General features: G+C 39.3%; 1 protein-coding gene across 3 annotated transcripts in view; it reads right to left on the reverse strand.

Annotated features, from left to right (window-relative positions):
• Window positions 1-24,941, reverse strand: part of vasp (vasodilator stimulated phosphoprotein) — a 29,893-nt gene that overhangs the window by 2,609 nt on the left and 2,343 nt on the right. Inside the window, exons 2-12 of one of the 3 annotated variants that reach the window (XM_011482879.3) lie at window positions 9,337-9,508; window positions 6,834-7,014; window positions 5,185-5,251; window positions 2,621-2,733; window positions 2,145-2,395; window positions 1,757-1,905; window positions 1,627-1,681; window positions 1,501-1,528; window positions 1,356-1,395; window positions 1,118-1,174; window positions 548-617 (exon numbers count right to left, since the gene is read on the reverse strand). In XM_011482879.3, coding sequence (XP_011481181.1) covers window positions 548-617; window positions 1,118-1,174; window positions 1,356-1,395; window positions 1,501-1,528; window positions 1,627-1,681; window positions 1,757-1,905; window positions 2,145-2,395; window positions 2,621-2,733; window positions 5,185-5,251; window positions 6,834-7,014; window positions 9,337-9,508 — 1,183 coding nt within the window. Of the gene's footprint in view, window positions 1-547; window positions 618-1,117; window positions 1,175-1,355; window positions 1,396-1,500; window positions 1,529-1,626; window positions 1,682-1,756; window positions 1,909-2,144; window positions 2,396-2,620; window positions 2,734-5,184; window positions 5,252-6,833; window positions 7,015-9,336; window positions 9,509-24,941 lie in introns of all 3 variants that reach the window. The other 2 variants (XM_011482878.3, XM_020708452.2) reach the window with 2 other exon arrangements.

Below are 24,941 nucleotides of genomic sequence, written 5' to 3' on the forward strand. Positions count from 1 at the left end.
AGACTTCTGGGAAATTTCCAGGGCACTCGATTTTGGAATTGTAGACCACTACAAAATGGCAAACGCACTATGCAGTGCACTATGCAGCGAGTAGGGAAGGAATTTGGACGCAACCTAGATGTGATATACAACCTAAACATTTGTCTACCAGCTTATTGAATACTATAAACATATAAGTTAATAAAGGACCACATTACAACACATGGTGCAAACAGCTTTGGGGCATAGCAAGATAAACCTCCAGCTGTGCAGCTCGAAACTTAACGTATGATGGTGTTCTGCTTGAGATAACAATGCAGACTTAAATAGAGCTTGTAGCACGTTTGGTGGAAGGCAGTCCTGTTATTGCCCCCAAGTTAAGAATGACCCTCAAGGTAGATTTTAGGAAATGCTGTGCGACAGAAAATACTGTAATACATTTAAGAAAATGCAGGAGTTTGAATACATCTGGAAAAAAAATTTGTTGTTGCCTTTTGTTGTCTCCATGATATAAAATCCTAAATATCTAGATAATTGTAATCAGAAAGTTCAGTCTCTCAGTATTTACCTGTTTCAGTTTCTCTAAATCAGAGTCATCCGATCCTCCTGCATCGTTATTGTTTCCAGCTCCCTTTGTCCTGCACAAATAGAAGAAACAGGAATGCGCATCGTTTATGTCAGCAGTTTGCAGAAAAAGCTGCTTTGTCAAAGCCACAACTATTCACCAATCCTGGAGGTAGAGGAGAAACAAAGGAGGAGAAGAAAGAGGAACCACCCAGAGAAGCAGAAAGTCATCAAGATAAATTAAATGTAAGAACTGCAAGTCAATTATTTTGTTCACATAAGCCCTATTGGTGCCAGTTTGTCAGTGAACGATGAAATATAGTCAATGAACCTACATTTAAAATTACAGCATAAAAAAACGGAAAGCTAAATTATAATCGTTTCTGGTTTTAGAATGATTAAACGGATAAAGGTGTTACACCTTTTGGTGTACCTGCATGTCATTTTCCAATCCATTACACGGTCCTGTCAAATAAATAAATATGCCACCCAAAAGGCTGCAACATTGCTGATTTAAGGGGAAAAGAAAGTCAAGAGTAGCCGAGGCGATGAGGGATCTGGACAACACGGATACCTTAAAACCTGGGACAATGAGGGGGTGGAGTCCATGCTCTTGGGGATGGAGTTATTCCTGTTAGTGAAACACACACACTCTTCCTTTTTAGAATGAAAATGAACAGCACGCGCACACAAAAACAACTGAAGACAGACGCGCACATGAAAAAAGAAAAACTGACAACACACACGGAGACCACACTAATGGAGAGAGCCTGTGGGGAAGACAGACATTCAACCATTAGATCTACGTTTACCTGATCATTGGTGTTTTTTCCCAGGGTCTTCGAGGTGCTTCTAAGAGAGAAGAAAAAAAACAACCTGTAGCTCTGCGTGGCAGTTATATTTATTTTCAGAAGGATTGTAGGCGATAAGTTGTCATTAAAACTGTTCTTTTCTTACCAGCTTGACCTTGAGAGTCTGAGTCATCCTGTGCAGAAAGACCAGAGATTTCCATGAAATCTGAGTCACGCCATTAACTATTCTAGTCTTTATATCATTATTATCATTGGGTGGAAAAATGCTCACGTTATCTTGTGTTTTAACTGGAGGTGGCTTTTCTCCGGTGTTGGCAGCTTTCCTCCTGTTGTGATAAGAATCGTGACGTTATTTCATATCTAGGGGTCTTAAATGAAAGCATATGAGTGATGCTACCAACCTTCTGGCCAAAATAGCACTCATTTCACCCATCAAACCACCTCCCCCTCCTCCGCCTCCTCCACCAATAGAGGCGGTGCTGCTGCGGCTGGGGTCGTTTCTGGCGATAGGAGGCGCACTGCTGATTGGAGTTGCACTGCCTCCATCCTCCTGCTGGGGGCAGCAGATGACAAAAACTAATAGATATGCAAATCTCAACTATCCAGAATGGATTTTGAAAAAGGAGAAATCCGTAATCTGCATTATTAACTGGGCATTCAGTTAAATTAGAGGTGGTCCACAATGATCATGAGACTCCAGAAGGATTTTTCTTCAGTGAATATTAGCTGATTCGGGCCTGCATTCAACAGTCTGCAGGAGTAGGAGTGGGAAATCTGACAGATTCTCACTTTGGACACTTTGCGGAGTTTAGCACCAGCTAAGGCAGCTGCAAGGCCTCCTGCTCCACCTCCCCCGTCACCAATGCCGCCGCCTCCTCCTCCGCTTGGAGCGGGCAGTGGCGGGGCTGGTGGAGGTCCTGAGGGAGGAGGGCCTGGAGGAGGGGGTATGCCAGCAGCTGGGGGAGGCCCAGGAGGTGGAGGAGGTGCTGGAGGAGGAGCGGGACCCCCGGGAGCCAATGGTGGAGCTGGAGGAATATGGACTGAAAAGGAGAACGAGAAACCATCAATCACCACTTTAGTCGTCTTCAGGTAAGAAAAAAGAAGACGTTTCATTAATGGAAAATGGCATTTGTCTCCGATAATTCAACACAGCGGGATTATCTCTGGAACCATCCAAGACATCACATTTACAGCAAGTTAGAAGGAGACATGCAAGACCAAAAACTGTTGTGGAGTCACAACTATCAGCTCAGGTGATTCCTCACCTGGAGTAGCTTGTCTTTCTCTCTCCAGCCGCTCTCTTTCCTGCCGTTCAAAGTCCTGTCTTTCTCTCTCCTGTCGTTCCCGCTCCAGCTGTTCAATTCTTTGCTGCTCCAACCTGCAAAAAAAAATAAAAATAAAGATGACCTTTTTAGATTTTAAACACTCTCAAAATACAATGGTGGATTTAAAAGTTCTGATTGTATTTAGAAAACTGACAGGTGTGAAAGGAAGAAAGGGCGAAGTAATTTTGTAAAAACTCCCTCTGATCCGGTTTTGATCTACTTCCTTTCAAAGTGGTCTTTTGATCACGACTATGTCCAAATTAAAACAAACTGTAGTTTTCCAGGACATAGTTCCTGTAGAGGAGCAGTAGGTCAGTGGAAATCTGCCTCAGAGTTGTGGGCGGGAGCGTTGGCACCCATGACTGATCCATCTGTGTCTACAACACAAATACACTTTTCAAACTGCACTTTTTATTTGCTTATGATTGACAGCTTTCTTTGTTCACCTTTCAACATATTCTTCAGGGGTCGCCACAGCAAATCAGCTTTCACCAATTCACACAAGTGTTTTGGCAGAGATTTTTACTCTAGATACCCTTCCTGACATAACCCTGTGTTTTATCCGGGCTGGGGACCCGCACAGGGAGACCCAGATTTGGGCTACATAGGCAGTATGATTTTAATAAATATAAAAATAGCCAGATATGCAAAATTAAGTTTAATTTTCTTTGGATACGTCGTGCATCAGAAAAATGCCACAAGAACATGTTAAAAACACTTTAACTCCATGTTGGGGCATTTTGTCGATGCTTCTGCTTAAAGGATAAAATACAACACTCAAGTGGAAGAAAATCAATTACTATGCCCTGATACCATCAAACTGATTCCAATTTTAACCTTTGGGATGCCATATAAACATTAATAAAAATATAATTTATATATATCATGTTCCCTTGTTTATTGCGGGGGGTTACATTCTAAAAATAACCAGTTATAGGTGAAATCCACAAAGTAGGATTATAGAAGTTTTAAAGCTATAAAACCTCTCACTGCACACTTTTGTTAGACATATATAAATATTTTCAAACTTTAAACCTTCATAGTAAAATAAGTCCAGCATTACATGATAAAATCAAAGATCCGACAGCTAATGAAGATTTATGCAAATGTGCAAACTGAACGGAATCTGACACAGCCCTGAGGAGTTGATTGACAAAGTCAATAGCCAATCAGGATGCAGAACACAGAAAGGATACAAAACTGCATCGGGGGGGAAAAAAAGAAATCAGTGAAACAGCGATATGGCGAGGGACCACTGTACAGGAAATCTTTTCTTTCATTTAAATAAAACAATTAGACAAACTAGCTCTGAGAGAACATTTGAGCATATCAGCAAAGAACGAGAATTAAAAAGAAAACATTAAAAATCTGAGTATCTCTCTGTTAGAAGATCCAAAAAATAAATAAATCAGTAAATAAACGTTTTCAGAAATATCAGAACATGTAGGAGTTATACACTACCCAGTACATCAATTTTGCTTCACATGATATTAAATAGTCTGTAACGACAGGAAAATATACATCACTGGAATATTTACATATAATAAACACAGATCTTAAAATGTACCTACTATTAGGCAAAAAGTTTAAATGTTCTATATAGTCAATGAGGATGCGTTTAACCCCGCTAGTTAGCCCATCTCTGGAACCAGCTGGAAAAAGTGGCCTAATTCAAGCTGCCTCTGTTCGCTGCTGCTCCCCCCCCCCCCCCCATCTTGAACACATCTGCCACTCCTAACCACAGCTGTATGCAGAACACCATGAATACAAGCCACCCACGGACTCATACACGCACAACTGCATACGCATACCAGAATCTGTACAGTCGCAGCGGCAGATGTAAGGCGTGCGCTATATAGTGGCAACGCCGTCAAGGACAAGACTGAAGATTGCAACTGCTGATGACAAGAAAGATTTCTTTGAGTGTTTAGTAAAACTTTGCTAAAATCAGCAACTAGTTTATGTGCTGGAGATCTACAGCAGCAGTCATCCTGGGGGGTCTCTGGGGTTATTAAATCACAGCATGCCAGCAGCTAATAAATAGGGCATATCCTAACCTAACAGAGAGTCAACAGCACACGTGTCCTTGACTGTGGGTGTATTAACTTTGGTCCAAATGGGATTAAAATGTTAATGCCTCGTCAATGCTGGCAATGCATGAAGTCACCTCATCGGGCCTCCCTGAAGGAGCCGGTAGAAAGGCGGAGACCCGCTGAGGTGGATGTGAGAGCCTGACCTCTAACCAGACCGAGGGTTTAACAGTCTGATGTTAATGCCATCAAATCCTCTACATATGTCTGCATGGAAAAAACGGTGCCAACTGAACCACTGTAAACGCAAAGTCAAGACAGCTTGATTTGACCCAGACGAAGGCTTACTCGTGTTGGGAAAACGGACTTCTTCTGTGCTGCTAAGATGATAGCGTGGCCCAATAAGGACAAAAGCTCAAGGGCGGTGCCATTCATGTGTTTTGTGCTGTAAGGAGGGTGTAGTATAAAACGTACCTCCGCTGCTGTTCAAGTTCCTCTGGAGAAGGTCCGTTGGACACCGGACGAGGGAGGGTTGCATAACCTGACAGATGGAAAAGGTCAATCCTTTTGTTAAGATGCAATACCACACATTTTACACCATTTAGGTTGTGGCAAATGCATTAAATTACTATTTTCCCTGTTGGTCATCACATCACCTATATGTGTTTTCTGAATTTACACTTGATGCCATACTCTTTTAGACAACGATATATATATATATATATATATATATATATATATATATACACATTTCTCTGGAAATGGGTTATGTGCCATAGGGTTGTGCCGATGGACGATATCATCGTCCATCGTGATGGGTGACTGACATCCCGATGGAGAGACCACCATCGTGATGCCACGCCCCCGCCACGTTGCGCGTCGACACCATAAGCCGCGGTTACATGTACAAAATATCTTGATGGGATCAATGGTCGGATTAGAATCCAACCCTGTACATGGGCCCAGAAAAATGTTTTCAGAATATAAAAACGTTCACTAAGGTCACACTTTCCGTCGGAATAAATCATTCGCACACGCGCAGTAGGGTTTGAAAACCGGAAGGATATAAATTCCGCCGAGCGGCTTTTTTTTTCAAACTTTATTGAATGTAACAATTCAATACAAAACAATGTTAAACAGCGCCGAGCGGCTATATACATTGACATGTCAGCTCGGTAAAATACGAGACGATCTTCTAAACGTGCTTTTAACAATGTTACGGTTATTATCAAACACCTGTTCGCTCATCATTTGAATTTTAATCCGTGTGGTCAGTGCTTTTTCTGAACGAAGCCAGGATTAGCAGTATGCTAACACGGCTAACAACATTAGCTTTGGGTGGTGCTGCTTGCTGGCTGCACGTAAACATGTAAGAATAACATCAGCCTTTATTTAGTCGGGACACGACTGGAAACACAAATCCGCGTGATTGTTTGAATGTTTTCTAAGGACTGAGCGACATTTCTGCTTTGAAACTCAAACCACTGTGTGTGTGCTGACGATCCGAGCTGTGCTCAGACACACACTTTTAGACCCGGTTCTGAGTTTGGTTGCTTGTACCCCTAGAGCTGCGGGACGGATCGCAGTCTTAAATCTCCCACATACCGCTCATGTAACAAAGCAACCCCCGCCCCCCTTTCCCCTCAAACACAAAGCTGGAAGTCCGCACTCCGCCGGTCCACTTCACTAGTTAAGTGCGGGAGCGGACTACTTCTTTTCTATTTTGTTTGTTACTTTTTTTGTTAAAGTCACTTCCCTCAGTTTATACTGGATCATCGTGGATTAGTCATTAGTTGGGAAATAAAATGAAAAAAGCAAAAAAACGAATAGCAGTTGTATAAGAACGAAAAATGTAAAAATACCCCCCCCCCCCCCCAACGATGTCATCGTCCATCCCGATGGTTGACAGCAAACATCGTCAACGGCCAATTTAAGGGACATCGCCCAACACTAATGTGCCACAGTATTCCAATAAAATGGATTTGAATTTTTAGAGATGGAGAAATTTTTTCCTTCTTGCCAAAACATTATTTATAAAATAGCATTTATTAATCACTCATTACTGTGACATACTGGGACATATCTGTGAAAAAAGCCAAGTCAATCCAAGAGACGGGTTGTACCTGCATCTGGCATTGAGTTGAGAACCTCCAGAGCGTGAGCCATGCCGTTGGCAAAGAGGACCGCATCTTCTTTGCTGCCAAAGTTGAGCCCCCACACTTGTCGAGCATCTCGCCATTGGTGAAAATTGGGAGTGGCCTGGTTGTACTTGAGACCTCTCACAATTGGACAGTTAATGACCACCTGATTTCAAAAGGAGGGCAGAAGAGTAGATGGTTATCAATGTCAGTGTTTTTCAACCTTTTTAGAGCCACAGCACACTTTAACCTTGACAAAAATCCCGCGGCACACCAGCATCCAAAAATTAAAAAAAAAAAAGGAGAAACTCATAGTCTGAATTGATCTACAGCCCCTCTGCAATTTCACATGCATTTTTGTGATAATTGTGGCAGAAAAAGCTGGAAGTTGCAGCTGTTTTTTCTAAAAGATGTAATAAAAGTTAAGTTAGAAGATTTAAAAACTGATGTGTGTTCGTTGTGTTTTCAAGACGTTTAACAAGGAATACTCAGTGTGCGCTGAGATGCTGTCACTTTAACCCAATGCATCATGGGAGGTGTAGTGCAAACAGCCGCCGAATGCAGAAAGACTCGCGTCTCTGAGCTTAATTGTTTTGTTCACTTTTTCCACGGTCTGATACCAGATTCTGTGGAAAGCTACACCGCTGAAGACGAGCTTTAGTTGGTATTTTTGTTGGAACTGAGAGACTTTATGAGCAGAATCGGAACAAGGAAGTGAAGACTTTAACCACTTCTGGTTGGTCAGACTGCTGACGTGTGATTAAGCCTCCAAGAATGATTGGTGGAGACAGTTAAAGGGGCGGGACTTTTTTGAACAAAGCTGTAGCTGCAGCTAAATTGCGGTACTGTCATTCTTATCAAAATGTCTCTAATAGAATAAAATAAACACTAAGAAAAAAGTATTTTACGATCTTTCATATTCCTAACTACTCAGTGTTCTATCAGGGCCTGTTTGGATGAACAAAGAACTGATATCCTGGAGATGGAAAATGTTTTTAGATCAGTGATTAAGGGCAATTTTCCATGGCACACTAGTGTGCTGTGGCACACTGGTTGAAAAACACTGATCTATGTGATGTGTAGTGAATCTTTTGGTTTCGCTGTCATCTCCTAGACTGATGCTGAAGAGTCCTTATGTAAAGTAATACACAATGTAACAAGTGAAAATAATTTAGCTAAAAGCATCTGCTAAACAAAAAAACCAAACAAAAAAATCAGATTTTTTTGATACAGGCTGATCTTTTATCATGGAAACGTCAAAAGACCACAACAAAATGACAATCAATCAATCATTAGTCTGGAAAAAAAATGTATGAAAAGACATCTACAGCTTTTCTTTCCCTGAATCAAACATGTTAACATTTCATTCGGTAGGTTATGTGATGTAAGTTAACTAGAAAAACACGCCCGGGTTTCTGTGTTACTCAAATGTGCTGACAGGCTATTCCACTATTTGTTTAACAGCCTCTGGATTCCAGGGGAGGAGAGGAAGGCCTGACCTGTCGAGTGTCACAGGGAGCAAAAGAGAAAAGAGAGGGCAGCGGGGTCAACTGGCACGGCAGACAGAGGTATTTTCCAAAAGCACTCTGTCGAAATGCAGAACCCGGAGGGTGAATTGAATTCACAAGAACAAGGTGAAAAAAGGACCATCTTTGGATGTTGTGTAGCTAAATGAAATATTTAATATTGCAAGGAAAATCCCTTAAGAGAAACCTTAATACCCCTGATTCACCCAACATTAAAAATAAGGTACAGCACTGAAAGCTGCTTTTAAGAAAAAAAAAAGAAAAAAAAAAGTGCATTCTCATTTTAATTGGTCTCCTAAACCAACGTGCATGTCACCCCCAACAGACAAATTTAGAATTGTTCCTTTTGGAATCGTCACAGGAAATGGTTCAACACGGCAACTATCTCACAGGAAACATCAACCACTTTGGGAAGCGCCTCTGGGGAACACTTAAAGAGTGCTGAATGTGTAAAAGAGGAAAAAGTCACTGTGGCAAGAGGAAGAAGGGTGAAGCCAATACATCCACCCAGTCTCAGCATTGAAACTTTAAATCGGCTCACGTGTATCCATGTGGAAGTCAAAATGGCATTGATTTTTGGTTTGAAACTATACTTCACACACAAGATGAACACTGAGCAATGAACCAGAAGGACCTCAGGATATTTTAGTCATCCTGAAGGAAAACAAGGGACTTAATCCTCAGATTAAATTCTTTAAAAACCAAACATTTGTCTTTGTATTTAAGGTAGTTTTTTTCTTCCAACGGTTTTATTATCAGCGCTATAGAAAATTTATATTGTGTTTTACTGTTTTGCTTGATAATTCTAATTAACAGCCCAAAATTTTAGCATTACCACTTTGAGATGTGTTAAAAAATAAGACACGCTTTAATTATCTGATGCTGCTGGTCTTTGTGTGAATCACAGATGGACATGTCTGTAGTTCAAATTGAAACACAACCCAGAGAGCGGACAGGTGTACCTGCTGGTCCGTCTGCATTTTGCGTCCTACGACCCTGAAGGCGTTGTTGACGGGATTGTGGTAGATCTGGACTCTGCTGAAGGTCTGGGGTCCAGTACCAGCTGGGAGCCACTTTTTGTTACCATCGTCGTAAACCATAACGGTGGCCCGCGCCTGGCAAATACTTGACTCACTGTAACACAGATGATAACGTGTTTTATTAAACTGCTGAAAAATAAATATAAAGACGGGTGAAATACAGACAAAATAATGAAAGCTGCAATGAAAAACGAAGTAGCAAGTGGGAAAACTAAAATGGGTTGGTCACCAAAAAAAGAATTCTGTGCTTTACCATCAAAAATACAAAAAATATATATATATATGTTCATTTTTCTTTATTTTCCGTTTTATGACAATCAGTAATAAGATTATTGGTGGAATTCCTTGAAAAACCTTAAAAAACGCAGCAGAACAGTGTACAGGTGGCTAGATTGATATACTTAAATAAGAGGTGATTCGTGAGCGACATGGTAGGGTGACTGCAGAGGTGCTAAACTGGAAATATCAGACATCCGGAGGTAGACTTTATTATGTAAACAAATGAGAGCATGGATGACATATAGCAGCATATCAACTGCCAATTTAGTCAAGTTATTTTAAGACTTAAGCCAGATGATAAATGATACATAGCAGGAAATAGAGAGCAAGTATTGCAAGTTTTGAGGGCCAAAACAAATGAAGTAATCTCCTAGTCTAAACACCTTCAAGATGTGCAAACCGAAATGATAGTTATACAAGTTAAACACCTTTCTTGGCATGGCATTTTTACTGGAATGAAGAGGTTCATGACAGATTTTTGCTTTTGTAAAACAGTGACTGTAGTTCCAACAAGGAAACCGACAAAGCTAGTGATTTAAGACTATAGTTCCAGTGTTTTGGGTCAAATTATTCTGAATTTACACTCTGTGGACAAAAGCCTAAAGCAAACACACCACAAAGGAACAGAAACTGGAGACACAGGATGGACGAGTAAATAAATTCCCCTCAGACTCAGTCAGAGTAGAGGATTGGTGAGCATTAACAGCAGTTTACATAAAAAACAGCATATCAAAATTAAATCTGAATCACAGTTCCAAACTCTATTCATAGAAACGCAAATAAATAAATAATTAAGACAACTGCAATGATAGATTTATGACTGTAAAAATACTTTACATTGGAAATATTTTGCCTGTAGAATTTGAACAGATTAAATAATTTTAAAAGGTTAAAGATTGGAGGACAAAGTCTCAGGAGATACAAAAAAAAAAAGATAAGGGGGTTTATTCATGCAGAAATACACTTCAATCTGAACCCAAATTAGATGGGAGGTAAAAAAACAATGGAGATGGACAAAAACAGGAAGTTGTGCCGAACTCAGCCAAAGAAATGTGGCGCAGGAATTCTCTACCTGCTCAACCTCCTAGTACGCCCCCACATGCTTTAAAAAGAAAACAGTTCCATGTGCACCTTATCACAGCCATATATGCGAGCAGGAAACGTTATACTTGAAATGTTTGGTATTGGTTCAGGTCAATTAGTAAAAATTCTTCAACTTAAGCCTGGAGAGGTTTTTATCAGAATATGTCTGATTTACGCCCGTTGTCACTAGTTTTTGGTAACATATTTTTTAAACACGTGCTTAAAATGACAGAAACGTGATGGAAGCAATTCAAAACTAAACAAAAGTGAATGGTGGCCGACAGTCAACTTCAGTGCTCCTCGTCCTCCCCCTCCTCATCTTATTTGCCTCCAATGATCTCCCTACAGTCCCTTAATCCATCTCTTCCATGTCCTCCTCCATCTGTCCCACCCCTGATACAATCTGCTACTTCCTGTGACAAAGCACCACAGACACGGCCCACTTCCTGCTGCCAACGCTGCCTAATAAGGACTACTTCAGTCTGAATGGTCCATGCTTGCAGATGCCTTCACAGATCCTACCTTTTCCTTCAAGTTCAGACAGCATGTTAACTCACTGGAAATTTCCCTTCCTGCTAACATCACAGCGAAATTGTGAAACACTTTGGAAGAAAAGAATCTGAATCCCAAAACTGAACGCTTTTCTTGGAAAGACAGTTTGTTTTTGGGCACTTTGCGTTGTTTAACAGACCAGCAAAAAGTGTGCTACACAAACATCAAAAAACACTTTTGGCACTGGTCTTGTAAAGTGTGTGCCTGTTGACAGTTTTTCCTGTTGTTCAATGGTGACTGAATATGAAGCTTCTGAGAAGTCTTCAGACCTACAGACTTCTCAGAAAATTTGTGAAGAATTTCTGCACCATCACAAACAAAAGCCTTTCATCTAAGTTTGCATCTTTGTAGAAAAAGTAGATGAAAGCCTTAATAAAAAGAACGTGATATCACTGTTATTTAGCTTGATATAAACACAGTAGTTTCAACATTAACAGAATACAGAGGTAAAACAAATGTTTGTCATTTAACGGCCATCTGCTACAGCACACATTCTGGGCAAACCCACGATGGTCTAAGGAGTTTATTCTTCATGTACAGAATGTTACATGTTTAAAAGGCTAAAGTAGTATAGTGTGCCTGTTTCAGCTGTAAAACAGTAAAAGGTAAGATGCCAAACAAGTTGGTCTTCAAACCTAAATTCCTAAAGCCTTTCATTCTGACAGCTTCCACAAAAACTGAAAATCGTCTCTACTTTTGTTTAAATTCACTGATTAATGGGATTTTTATGTTGTTCTACCATTGACTGTATATGAGAATTGAACTGGGTGACCCTTCCCCCCTTATGTTCCCAACAGGAAGTACCCACTGGTCCTAAAAAGCCAAAATCCCATAGACTTGCAGTCATTTTTCTTTCTCAGAATAATCATTCCACTAACTCTTTTTAACATGTTTCTGCTAATTCTAGGTTTTTCTTTTTTCTTCTATAGTGCAAGTTATTCAAGTTATAAACTGGCCAATCAGATGGCTCAATAAAAGCAGGTGATCTTACATTAAACGCTTGATGTGATGGATCTTCCCGAGCTTGCTTTCATGTGCAAAGGGTGTGGCTTTCCAACAAGCTAACTCCTGATTGATGAGTGGTTGCCATAGAAATGATGACTCGCACCAATCACTGCTTACTGACCATTTCTGGCTCTAACATGACCATCTGTATCGTGACCTAATTTCGACTTAATTTCGTTGGAACCTGAAGCAAGTCATTTTCTATGGGTAACTTCACACTCACTCAGTCCAGTTCTCATATACAGTCAATGTGTTCACATTCATTAGCACAGTGTTTTTCAACCAGTGTGCCGCGGCACACTAGTGTGCCGTGGGAGATGGTCAAGTGTGCCGTGGGAAATTGCCCTCATTAATCATTAACTGATCTAAAAACATTTCCCATCTCCAGGATATCAGCTCTTTGTTCATCCAAACAGGCCCTGATAAAACACTGAGTAGTTAGGAATATAAAAGATCTTAAAATTACTTTTTCTTTGTGTTTATTTAATTCTATTAAAGACATTTTGATAAGGATGACGTTACCGCGATTTACCTGCAGCTATGACAGTTTGCGGAAAAGTCCCGTCCCTTTAACTGTCTCCACCAATCATTCTTGAAGACTTAATCACATGTCATCAGTCTGACCAATCAGAAGTGCTTAAAGTCTTCACTTCCTTGTTCTTAATTCTGCTGATAAAGTCGCTCAGTTCTAACAAAAATACCAGCTAAAGCTCGTCTTTAGCGGTGTAGCTTTCCACAGAGTCCGGTGTCAGACCGTGAAACAAGTGAACAAAACCATGAAGCTCAGAGACGCGAGTCTTTCTGCAAGTTTTCGGCAGTTTTCACACTACATCTCCCATGATGCATTGGCTTAAAGGGCCAGTGTCCCAGCACACAATGAGTTGTCCTTGTGAAACGCCTTGAAACCACAACAAACAAACAGTTTCTAAATTTTCTAATTTAACTTTCATTTCATCTCTTAGAAAAAACAGCCGCAACTACCTGCTTTTCCGGCCACAATTATCACAAAATGCACGTGAGATTGCGGGCGGGGGGGGGGGGGGGCTGTCGATCAATACAGACCATGAATTTCTGTTTTTTTTTTTTTTTTGGATGCTGGTGTGCCGCGGGATTTTTGTCAAGGTTAAAGTGTGCCGTGGCTCAAAAAAGGTTGAAAAACACTGCATTAGCAGACTAGTTTGCAGAAAATGATTGTCCTGCACATTAGGTCCCAACAAAGTCATGACGGTATATTAAAACACTGTGTAAGAGGAGGCTTTTCTTCAACAGAACAGGCAACCCTGGACCTCAGCAGGCCTTCACTATTCAGCAAATCTCTAATTCAACAACAGTCTGTCCACCCATTAGCAAGGCCCTATTAAAAAACTCATGGGCAAAGGAATCACTGCAGTACTCTCTGATTTCATCTGCATCGCGCCTGCTGTCGATGCGTGGGGCAGAAAGGGCATGAGAGAACTGGGAGGGGACAGAGAGACAGGACTGGGAAACAGTTGCATATTTAATGGCACAGAGAGCAATAACTCAGGAGTAGGACTGAGCGAGCAGCTGCATAATTGATAGAGCTACGGACACTGAGACTTTAAAAAGGTTAGTGGCAGAGATGCACAAATGTGTGGACTTAAGACACACCCTCACACCTGTCATCCTGCCAACACGTGTCTCCACGTTGATCTCATCTGCAAGGACTGCAGAGGGCATGTGACGGGGCGACGGGACAGTGTTTGAGTGGCGTCAAAAATTACAGCAGATGTATTCACACACACAGAGTCAAGAGGCTAAAGCAGTCAAGCCACCAAGGACAGAAGAAAGCACATTTCAAATGAGAAAAGATCACCAGGATAGCATAATATGATGCATATATGCTGCTTCTACTGTCAAAATAACATCTGAAGTACAATAAGCTCCTCAAGTCGCTGTGGTTTGATTCATGTGGTCAGTGGAGGGTTAACAGGAAACAATGGTGCACCACTGGGGCACGTGCTCACATGTAAATAGCTTTATAAGGCTGTGCTGTCTGAGCTTTTCTCCAAATATGTTGGCAAGCAGAGTCAGGCCCTGCAATTCGGCTTCTTCACCCCTCCTCCACCTTGTCCTCCTCCACTTACCTGACCCTCCCCCTTGTTCCTCATTCTCTATCCACATCAAAACCTTAAACTAATGTAAAACCCGTGCAAACAAAAATGCATCCATCTGACACATCTGTGCCATACAGTACAGAAAAAAAGTACGTCTGACAGGCATTTGGTGAATAATAGTATTTTAATATACAAGTGAATCCATCTAACGCATCACAATACCAGCCAACCATAAAAAATAATGACACACGAGTCTACAGTCTGATACAAACAGAGCAATGTCTAGACACTGAGTCTAAGAAATGATAAATAGTCTCTTCATCCATTTGTGGATCAGCTTTTTCTTTTTTCATGCGTCTTACACTAGCACCTAATACTATAATATGAACTAAAGCCCTCATCAGAAAACCAGAATACTCTGAAGTTTTTGAGTTAACCTTGCAGACAGGAATGTTGTTTGTCCAAAACAGATACAAAAAAGGACAGAAACTTCCAAAACTATCTTATGCACAACTGATAAGTGCAGCAAAACGCAACAATAAGGTTTATTCACCAATGTATTCCTGTAAAGATCCACTCCGATGAAAAATGTTCGTGTGGCATTTTTCTTATGATTGGTTTACATGTATATGTAGAGAATTTTCGGCTTAAAATTGCATTTCTGAGTATTTCGTTTTTCAAATCAAAGTGAATCAGGAGCAGAAAAAAATGCAGTTGGAAAAAGCGTGTAGCTGTGAAAATGGGTGGGCCAGAAGCTCACTGCTCGGCTCCATACTGATGAATCTACTTGCAGACAAATAGATCCACGGACGTCTTTGTTTCCCTAGTCCGAGCTGGCATCTGGCTCAAAACTGTACGGCTGGATAGCTCCCATTTTTGTTGCACCGCTTTTGTTAAGTTGGGGTAGCGAGGAGCTGCAAGCTAGTGGGAGAGTGTGTAAACAGATTGATAACGGTAAGTAGGGGTAGGCTCACTTCTCACCAACAGTTCTGCCACTGACCGTATATAAGAGCTGGACAAAGCAATCCCTGCCCCCTCGCATTCCAAATAGAAAGTACCTGGTGGCTCCAATAAGACAAAATCCTATAGACTTCATTTAAGAAATAAACAACTACTAGTCATTCTATTTGTTAGCATAACCATACTTGCTTTGATACTTCTTTTTTTTTTTACATTCTTGCTAAGCCTAATTTTTTTTCATGGTATTTTTTCGTTATCACAAGTTATTCAAGCTATAAACTGACCATTTAGTGAAAGCATGTGGTGCCTGATGGCCCTCAACTCAATGTTTGACAGATTCTCCTGAGCCCGCTTTCAGTGGAACTGGTGTGGACTTTGAACATGCTCACTCCTGAGTGGCTACTGAATTGGCTTTATTTCAACGGAGCCGGAGGTAAAACATCTTCTACGAGTGCCGTCACACTCGCTCTATCCAGTTCTCTCTTACACAGTCAATGGGTCCAGCCCACAACTCAAATGCGATAATCTAATGGAATACTGGAGCTCTACAGAAACAAAGTCCTAGAAAAAGACAGGTTATTTTATTTTGGCTAAAAACGGCATAATCATAATTAAAAGACCACTGGGAACGCTTTTACAATAGACCAAAAGATGATCGGACTTGGTCCATTTGGATTTTCATTTCAGTCTTACAGTTTTCAAGAAATATTTACACAAAAAACACACTGAAATAGGCAAATATAATACTAATGAGGAAAATGTTTGGAGCATCCACAGCCTTTTATTTAATTAATTGTATTAAATAACAGACATTCATTATAATGGAACATCTAAAAAAAACTCGCACATTTTTAAAAGCTTTTGTTTAACTGAAATTTATCGACATACTAAAATGTTAGTCAGGATTAGACTAAATATATTTTAGAGCGGACAAGCTAACAAATCCCTGACAAACAGCGTGATGTGGGGGCAATATCATTTGTAGTTAAAAAAAATAAAATAAAAGAGATCTTCCCTTTTTCCTGCATAACCTGAATAGCTAACCTGCAAGAAAGCCCAAAAAAACTACTTTCCAGAATGAGACCTAAATGCAAACTTAAGAGAAAACGGAAGCATTGCTACTGAAGGGGCAACAAGGAAAAACCTCAAATGTCAGTGAGAAAATGATTTCGTTCACATGGTACACTGAAACCTGACCTGTTTCAGGGATCACTTCCCTTTCAGAGCATGGCAAAAGTTAGCCTCTTTTTTTATAACTGGATTTACCCAATGCCCACACAAAGCAGAAAGCAGAAAGAAAAGAAAATCATCAAAAAAATAACATTTTAAATGTTAAAGTTTACATCAGCGCAAAATAATTTAGGACTGAACTTTGTTTTGATGGTTATGAACTATCTAGTTGTGACAAACATGATTAAGGTTTAAGACGTGCATCTGAAGATGTTTAGCTTTTAAACTTAAAAACAAAACATTACAGTAGGCCTGCACAATATATCGCAAATTTATCGTTATTGCGATAAAATTGCAATAAATGGTTACCTTAAATGTGCTCAGCCAATCTTATGGCAGCTTGAAGTATTTAACTAATCAAATATATCCATCTATGCATTTGACCAATCGGATGGACACCTTCATGTTGTCAACCAATCAGATGGAGCCCTTTTATCTTAGATGTTTGCTTGGTATGTAGACTAATTTCAATTGGAGTACAATTTAAGTTATGTTGACTCTATATTCAATTAAGCTGTTTCAGGGAAATGGAAAAGATGTTTTTGGTTATTTTCCCATTTGTTTATGTATTGCGAGTTATATCATCATCGCAACATTGATTACTGATATCGCATATCGCAACTTTTCCCCATATTGTGCAGCCCTACATTACAGCATCAGAACCTCAAATTAATTTTCAAGCTCAAAAAAAGTGGTGATGTAGTCTTGATTTGCAGCTACAATTTATGGACACTATGTGGTCTTTGGTCGTTACACAGGATCACTGCAACATATGCACAGCTAAGGTCCTTGTTTATTGCACCTCCATTCACCAACTGTTATTTCACATACCACCCTTTGGGGTGGACTATTCTCGTCTTTGTGTCTACCTTCACCGACACATATAGTCCAGACCAAAAGTTTGGACACACCTCTTCATTCAAATGAATGGGAAGGTGTGTCCAAACTTTTGGTCTGTACTGTAGCATAATAAAGTAAACAGAAAACCTTAGCTACTATGTACAACCAACTAAAGACATTGAAAATGTACATGCTTTTGAAAAAAAATTATTAATGTTTCTACAGTGGCCTAGTTAAAGCTCAGAGTTTTGACCAAACAATAGAATTTACTATAACTTAATTTTAAAACAGTATTGAATCAATGTGAGGTTATGGACAAAGATGAGCAGGCAAACATTGTTTCAAAACAATCAGAAACTGCTAGTTTTTCCACAGAGGCTTTCTACGCAGATGATCCTTTCCTTGCGTGACAAGAGCATGAAGCTACAGTGACAAAAGATGTTGCGACGAATTTCTGTTCTGAAATGTCGTTCAAATGTCACATACACTTTCTGTCTTGAAAAGTGCTTAATTTTCCTATCATGCAACTGTGTGTAAAACTGCAGGAGAGATTTTTACAAAGACAAAGAAGGATTTACAATTGACTGCTAATACACACAATACACCAGTCTTAGTTTAAGCCAACTGAAAGGTTTTTGTCATTGTTACTTGCTACTACACTACCCTTCACGCTGCTGCGTATCTGGGTCTCCCAGTGCCTTTAAAATACAGGGTTGTGTCAGGAAGGGCATCCGGCGTGCATAAAAACTCTGCCAAAACCTGTGTAAATCAGTAAAAGCTGATTCACTGTGGCGACCCCTTACAGGATGTGCCAAAAGCAGAACATCAACATTTAGAGCAAGACGCCAGTTTACTTTCATTCAAAATATGTTTTTACACATTGAAGAAAAAATGCTTTTGATTTTTCATTGTCAGTTAAACCAGATTAGACCAGGTAAAACTGCTAAATTCCTTTAAAACTGTACAAAAAAAACAAAAAAACATAGGGAAAGTACATCCCAGCAGTGTTTTCTCTTGTTGCTCTTTAACTTGGCCTTCTCCTTAGTCATTATGCTAGTTTTGTTGCCTTCACAAGTTCTAGCATGCTTTAAAACATAAGCACACACTTGCCACAGGCTATTGCTTTCTGCCCTCCTCAATTAGCTGTAGACGAACAAGGGTTGGGGCAATTCAAGACGTTCTTAAACCATTCTAAATATCCCAGATAGGCAAAGTACATAAGGTAAACTTTAGAAAATCATTCTGCAGTTCACTGGGAAAGTTATGCACCTTAAAATGTTTTTAAAAGCGAAGAAACAAATGTATTCCTTTAGTGTAGTCTCAATATTCCCTTTCACTGGTAAATTACGTGTTCAAAACACTCAATTTGCATGTTAACCACTTGAACAGCAGAAAACTCCTATTAGTTTCCAAGGAAATAAAGGTACCACAGATTGTGTCTGTTTGCATGCATGTGTGCACATGAAGGGTGGGAGAGACAGCACGCTCCACAGCCATATTTGGAACCAACTCACCTCTGTCTTCTTCTCTGAGCTCAGCTCCTTTTACAGGTTGAAGCGCATCCTTCTCGTCTCAGACCAACAAAGAGGAATTCTCACTCTCCTAAAAGCAATCCACTGTAGTAAACCTAATTTTCCTGTCTGCCATTTTTTTCCCATTTAAAATAGAGCTATCTTCTTGACTGGAGAAAACATCCAAACTGAAATTGAATGCTTTTCAAACTCTTCAAAGGTTGGGTCCAGCCTTTCACCTACATGTGTTCAATTAAAAAAATTGTAGTCTTTCTAACTATAGTATCCAGGTTCACATAACTTATTTTTTGTAAATTAAAAACAACCTTCCAGCAAAAACCACATCAAACAAATCCAGTTCAAGCTAATCTTTTAAACACTATTTAGACCACAAGATTTGATGTCCAGTTGGCAGACCAGAATTAAAAGGCTTTAGGCCAAATGGATCATTTTGTTGTGCAACCATCAACAGTTCCAACTGTCATTCTACAGAGGTATCCATCTCATCAGTAATGTTACAACATGACACACCAATACTTAATGTAAATACCAACCAGCTTCCTTAATGACATGACAAACTAGCCAATAGGCTTCTTTCCCAATAAAGAAGGAAATCAGGAAACGGGATGTTTTTTGTTTTTCTGACTACAAAACAAAATTGGAGAACAAAAATGCCAAAACTAGCATCCAATATTTTCACAGCATACATTTTTGTATGAAATCAGAAATAACTAACAGTGTTGCAGCTGGTTGTTTTCACCCCTCCTATCTGAAAAGAAAACAGGTGTCGCGCACTAAAATACCCCCACTCTGCAATCGACAGCCCCCTAAGGTAATTGCTCTGACCATAGTAAACCTATGTGCCGTTTTTTTTTTTTACAGCACAACTACAAAACCTCTTTGGCCAACTTTGTAAAGCCCACGGGCCACTTATTGACAAACAGAAAAGTTATTTTATGTACATGAACTACATGTAGCCATTCTAAGGCAAGGGCGCCCACAATTTTTGGGCATGCGAGCTACTTTTGAGACAAGCCCCAATCAAATGAGGTATTACACGGTTGAGATGATGATTTGCTGACAGATTTTTTTTAAATTACATTTGTATTTCTTTGTTAATTTATCTTTGATGGCCCACGATCTCCCATCACATCCTTTGTGATCGATCAATGTAATGAGCACCCCTGTTCAGCAGAGTGTGCGCCCCCACCACCACCCCACCCAGGCAACCAGAGCCCCGAGCCGGGAGAACGACAGGCCCGGCAGAGCCCACCCCCCCAAACCCAACCCGGGGAAGGGAATACGCTTACTACCGGACGTGATGCAAAAACTTTACCTTGCTAAACTTTGTTGCAATTTTTATTGTAGTAATACAATTATGGAACATGGATTATGAATTATGGAGCATGGAACGATCAATGCTGGGTGTTACGAGGAGAGATAAGGTCAGGAACGAAGACTTAAGATCAAGAACAGGGGTGAAGGATGTCATTGAGAAAGTGATTGAAGCCAAAGGCAAGTGGGCCTTTGGCCATCGAGCAGAAGGCAGGCAGCACGTGGACCCAGAGTGCCCAAAACCGTGATAAGTGGAGTAAGATGTGTAGGCCATAAATTTTAAAATAACTGGAGGCAATAACTTTTAAAAAAATCATACACAATTGGCTTTGAATTACGTCCCTTTTTGTTAGAAACAATGTCTACACTTCAGTTGTTGTGTTTCTGGATTTGGTCGTTTGTGACGGGGTTGCTGTTGTGTTTGGTGATTTGCTGTTGTGTTTCAGTATTTGTTAATTTGTACCGATATTGTTTTCACTGCTTCTTGCTTTGTTAGTTTGTACCGGGATTTGTTCTTGGTTGTATCCTAAATGTAAACGTGTCTTGGCCACTGTAGCTTACAGCCCTTCACAACCCCAACCTTATATTACCCGTACAAAAAAAAAGTCACAGTATTTGAGCTATCCAGCTGACAGTTTTGAGCCAGATGTCAGCTCAGATGAGAAAACAAAGGCGTACATGAATCTATGTCTACAAGTGGATGCATCAGAATGGAGCGGTACAGGGACCTTGTGGTCCACTGACTGTAGCAGATGTATCATAGCTACAGGCTTTTTCCAACAGCATTTTTTTAGTATGCTCTTGCTTCACCACAATTTGAATAAAGAAATACTCAAAAATGCAGTTTTAATCTTAATTTTTTTAAATATATGTTCTATATCATGAGAAAATGCTGAAAGAACATGTTAAAATCACCTAAAAACAGGTTTTAATTGGAGTAGGTCTTTTAGACACATTTAAAAAGAAGTCTAACTTAGTTATTCCAACTGATGAATATACATTTTTCCCCCCTTTAAATACATCAGTGTCTCTAGACAGTGGTCAAAAAGAAAAAAAATGAGGACCACTAAGTACTAACATGTCGTCTGAAATAAAAAATTAAAGATAAATGCTTCCAGAAGAAACCACTATGTGCATCTTTGTTCAAGCAAAACATGTTCACAGACATGAATGTGTTTTTATTGTAATAACAAACGTTAATATACTTTTTATGATATGCATTTCCTGAAACGTATCACAGTAATAAAATCTCTTATCAATAGGTGGAACCAGCTGGGTGCAATGTCGTCCTTGCCTAAAGAACAAACAGGTAGTTTCTAAGGATTATAGAAACCAGCTGGACTTGAGCTGAAATTGTGTTTGCTGTATTTCACATCCATATAACAACAACATCACAAAATACAACTGGAATGCTAGAACAGCAGCAACAAAGAAACTTTCTTTATAAATAGCGGATTTAGCCCTTTGTGTGATCCTTCGCTTTTTATTTGCATCCTGAGTCTTTTGCATAGAATTCTACAAAGACTTTTATTACAGAAGACGGTAGACACAGTTATTCCTGACCACAACCAACTCCAATTCTAAATCCTCTCTGCATTAAATAAACACTCCAACTGATTTATGATACCTCAACCAACGAGATGAACGTCGATGTTACTGCGTGAAAGTCACAGTTTATTGTGCCAATTACCAATGAATATATTCAGCTCATAAACCAGGCTAGGATTCTTCCAGGCAACTTCTAGTCAATGCAGCCTTTGTCCGTCAGTTATCTCTACCGTTTCAGATAAAGAAGTACGGACTTGGATGATAGAGTGTTTACAACAGCTGGTATTTGCTGGAGCAAAGATGCTTCTTTTCTAGATGGGGGCCATTATGATCCATTAAGCAACAGACCCCAGATGAACCCACATTATGTTTTATGCCCATTAGCAGTGCTGACCAAACAGAACAGCTAGCTATATGGCACATATTTCAATTGCAGGCTTTGTTTTCAGTAAATCGAGGCTCCCCACAAATCTCATCCAGTTGAATGACTTGTGAAAAGAGAAAAGAGTGACTACAAATGTTCAAGGGGAAATGTGACCAGATAGCAGCCTACTGATATTCCCCCTCTCTTAGAGGTTAGCTAACTAAACAGGAAATTGGATCTTTAAAAGCCTGCATAACCTTATCTGTGTGATTTAAATACACACAAATTCATTTTTAAACATTAAAGATATTTATAATTAAAAACACATCATCAGAAAGCTCAATGCATGCTTGAAAAGGATATTGACCTCTGTCATGCTTAGACATCTTAATTATTCATAATTGAGGTTTACCACAGGTGTCTGACCAACAGAATGATGCCAAATCATCTCAAAAAGAAACTGAATCAGAAAAAATAAATAAAAACAATCAGAAGAAAGTGATAGGATATCTAAGGCGTAGTACGCCCCCTTTATAAAGCCTCTGTTTGAATTTGTTGTTTCTCAATGTTAGAGTTATATTAATTAAATAATTTAATAAATCAGATTAATTAATTAGCAATACAACTCTGTGGGGATGAGCTATCATCACCACATTAATAAGGTGGTCATTTTGGTGAAGCTTCAGAGCGGCTTTGAGGGTTTTTTTGTGCTAAAAAAATAAAAAAACATAGATGGCATGCTTTCAAAAGGTTTGCTCCGGAATATCCTCAGAAGATATGCAATTTGTACAACTATATGTAAAGAGGCATAAAGCAAAAAACAATCCGCTCAAGCATTTATTTATTTCTGCAGTTGGTATGCAAAATATATTTGAAAATTACAGCTCATAATTTAGCTTTAGAAATGACCAAAAAAAAAAAAGAATCGGAAAGTACAGTTATGAACAGCTAAAGTATATATGGAATATGATGTTTACATGTAAAACCCTGCAGTCATTCAGTAAATTACTCACTTGATAAACATTTTGCTTAACATTTAATAAGCCTTATCTTCTTTAAATAAAAGCATCCGTTAAATTGAAAAACAGTAGCCTGGATAAGAATATCAGTTTATATTATAAGCTGATGGAGTAAATATTAAAATTCTTAATATACATTTTTCTTACAATGTTTTCAGTGGCAGGAATAATTTAAAAACTATTTTTATATTTTTCAAGTTTATCTCATTTAGGAATGATAATCATCCAGTTTTTCATTCAGTAATTCTTTGGTCAAGCTGGTCATCAGTTAGTCCATTACTTATTATTTTAGGTAGACACCATTCATACACTTTTATTTTTGAATTTGATCTGTTGCGAAATATTATTCAAGTTTAAAAGCAAAATGATTTCTTTGGATGGACAAACAAACAAATAAATAAATAATAGAGCAGAAATGTTAGTTTTTACATTGTTTACAGTTCCTGGTAATAGTTTACTTTTTTACTTTTAATTTTTAACTTCTCGTGTTCAACAGATAAAGAATGTCACATACAATTAAATGTAGGACAAATATGAAGTAAAAACGGCTTACTACAGATGAAGTCTCACTGTATTTTATGTAAAATCCCAAATTAATTATCAAAAAAAACAAATAGCCAAAAGGGAGGGGGAAAAAAAGACAAGATACAGCATAAAACAAAACCAGTTCACTTCTATGCAACCTGGCTTTGTCACAACACAGACAATGGAGTATTTTGTATGTTGAGCGTAGTAAAGTGTCTAATCCAGGAGGCAGCCCAGTATAATGGCCTATTTATAAGTACAGGGGTGGGAGGGGCCAGAGGGGTAAATTGTTTTTGAGGGGCCAGCAGTGATTGGGTCCACAAGCTGAAAACACAAGCACATGGTTAAGCACCTCCACAAATTGAGAGTATTTAAACACTCTCTGAAACCAGTACCATAATACACATTGTACAGCTCTTTTGGGGTCAACAAGAATTCACACAAAAAGGCTGTTAAACTTTGGTGTGGATAAATACTTTAATACCTCAAACAGATAACACAAATGAGGAACAAAAAGGACTAACTGAGTATCGCCTAAAAAATTGTTATATTTCTAGTATGTTTACGATAAAAATTGAGAAAAAGTTTAAAACCAACTACCAATGATGCTCAGTCCACATAAAAGTGATATCTGCTAAGGATTAGAACCATCGACTTTAAATCTCCTCATTAGAACAAGTTAAGACATGAAATACCAGCATACTGAAATACTGTATTAGACACAAGAGCACATTACGCAACCCCATACCAAGAATGCACTTGTGTTGCAACAAAGAAGAGTTATATCTTGTTATCTTTTTACGGACATTTGCAATCACGGTCCTATATGTCCTAATTAACCATTTCCGTCCTGTTTGGACACATGTTTGTGACGAACATTGTGAGAGAAAAAATGACAGTTTAAAAGTAAAACTACTAGCTTTATCTCACTTGTGCTGAAGCAGAGAGAAATAAGGTTTAAGACAGAGATTGCATGAGCATCCTCCATGCTTTTAACACGATCAATAATGAGCTCTAAGAAAGTGTAGTGTGGCTCTTTATGTGTGGCATCACTCCCACACATAAAGAGCTTCTGAACAGTTATTTCAGAGTGAATGGAGCAGATGTATCACAGACGTCTGCGTATGATCGCATCAACAGTATCAATTTCTTGAGGCTGGAGTGGACATACTGCGTGGTTCATGTGGGCCAGGTTTTTTGT

Source organism: Oryzias latipes, chromosome 13 (genome assembly GCF_002234675.1).
Source record: "Oryzias latipes chromosome 13, ASM223467v1".
Classification (NCBI taxonomy): Eukaryota; Metazoa; Chordata; class Actinopteri; order Beloniformes; family Adrianichthyidae; genus Oryzias; species Oryzias latipes.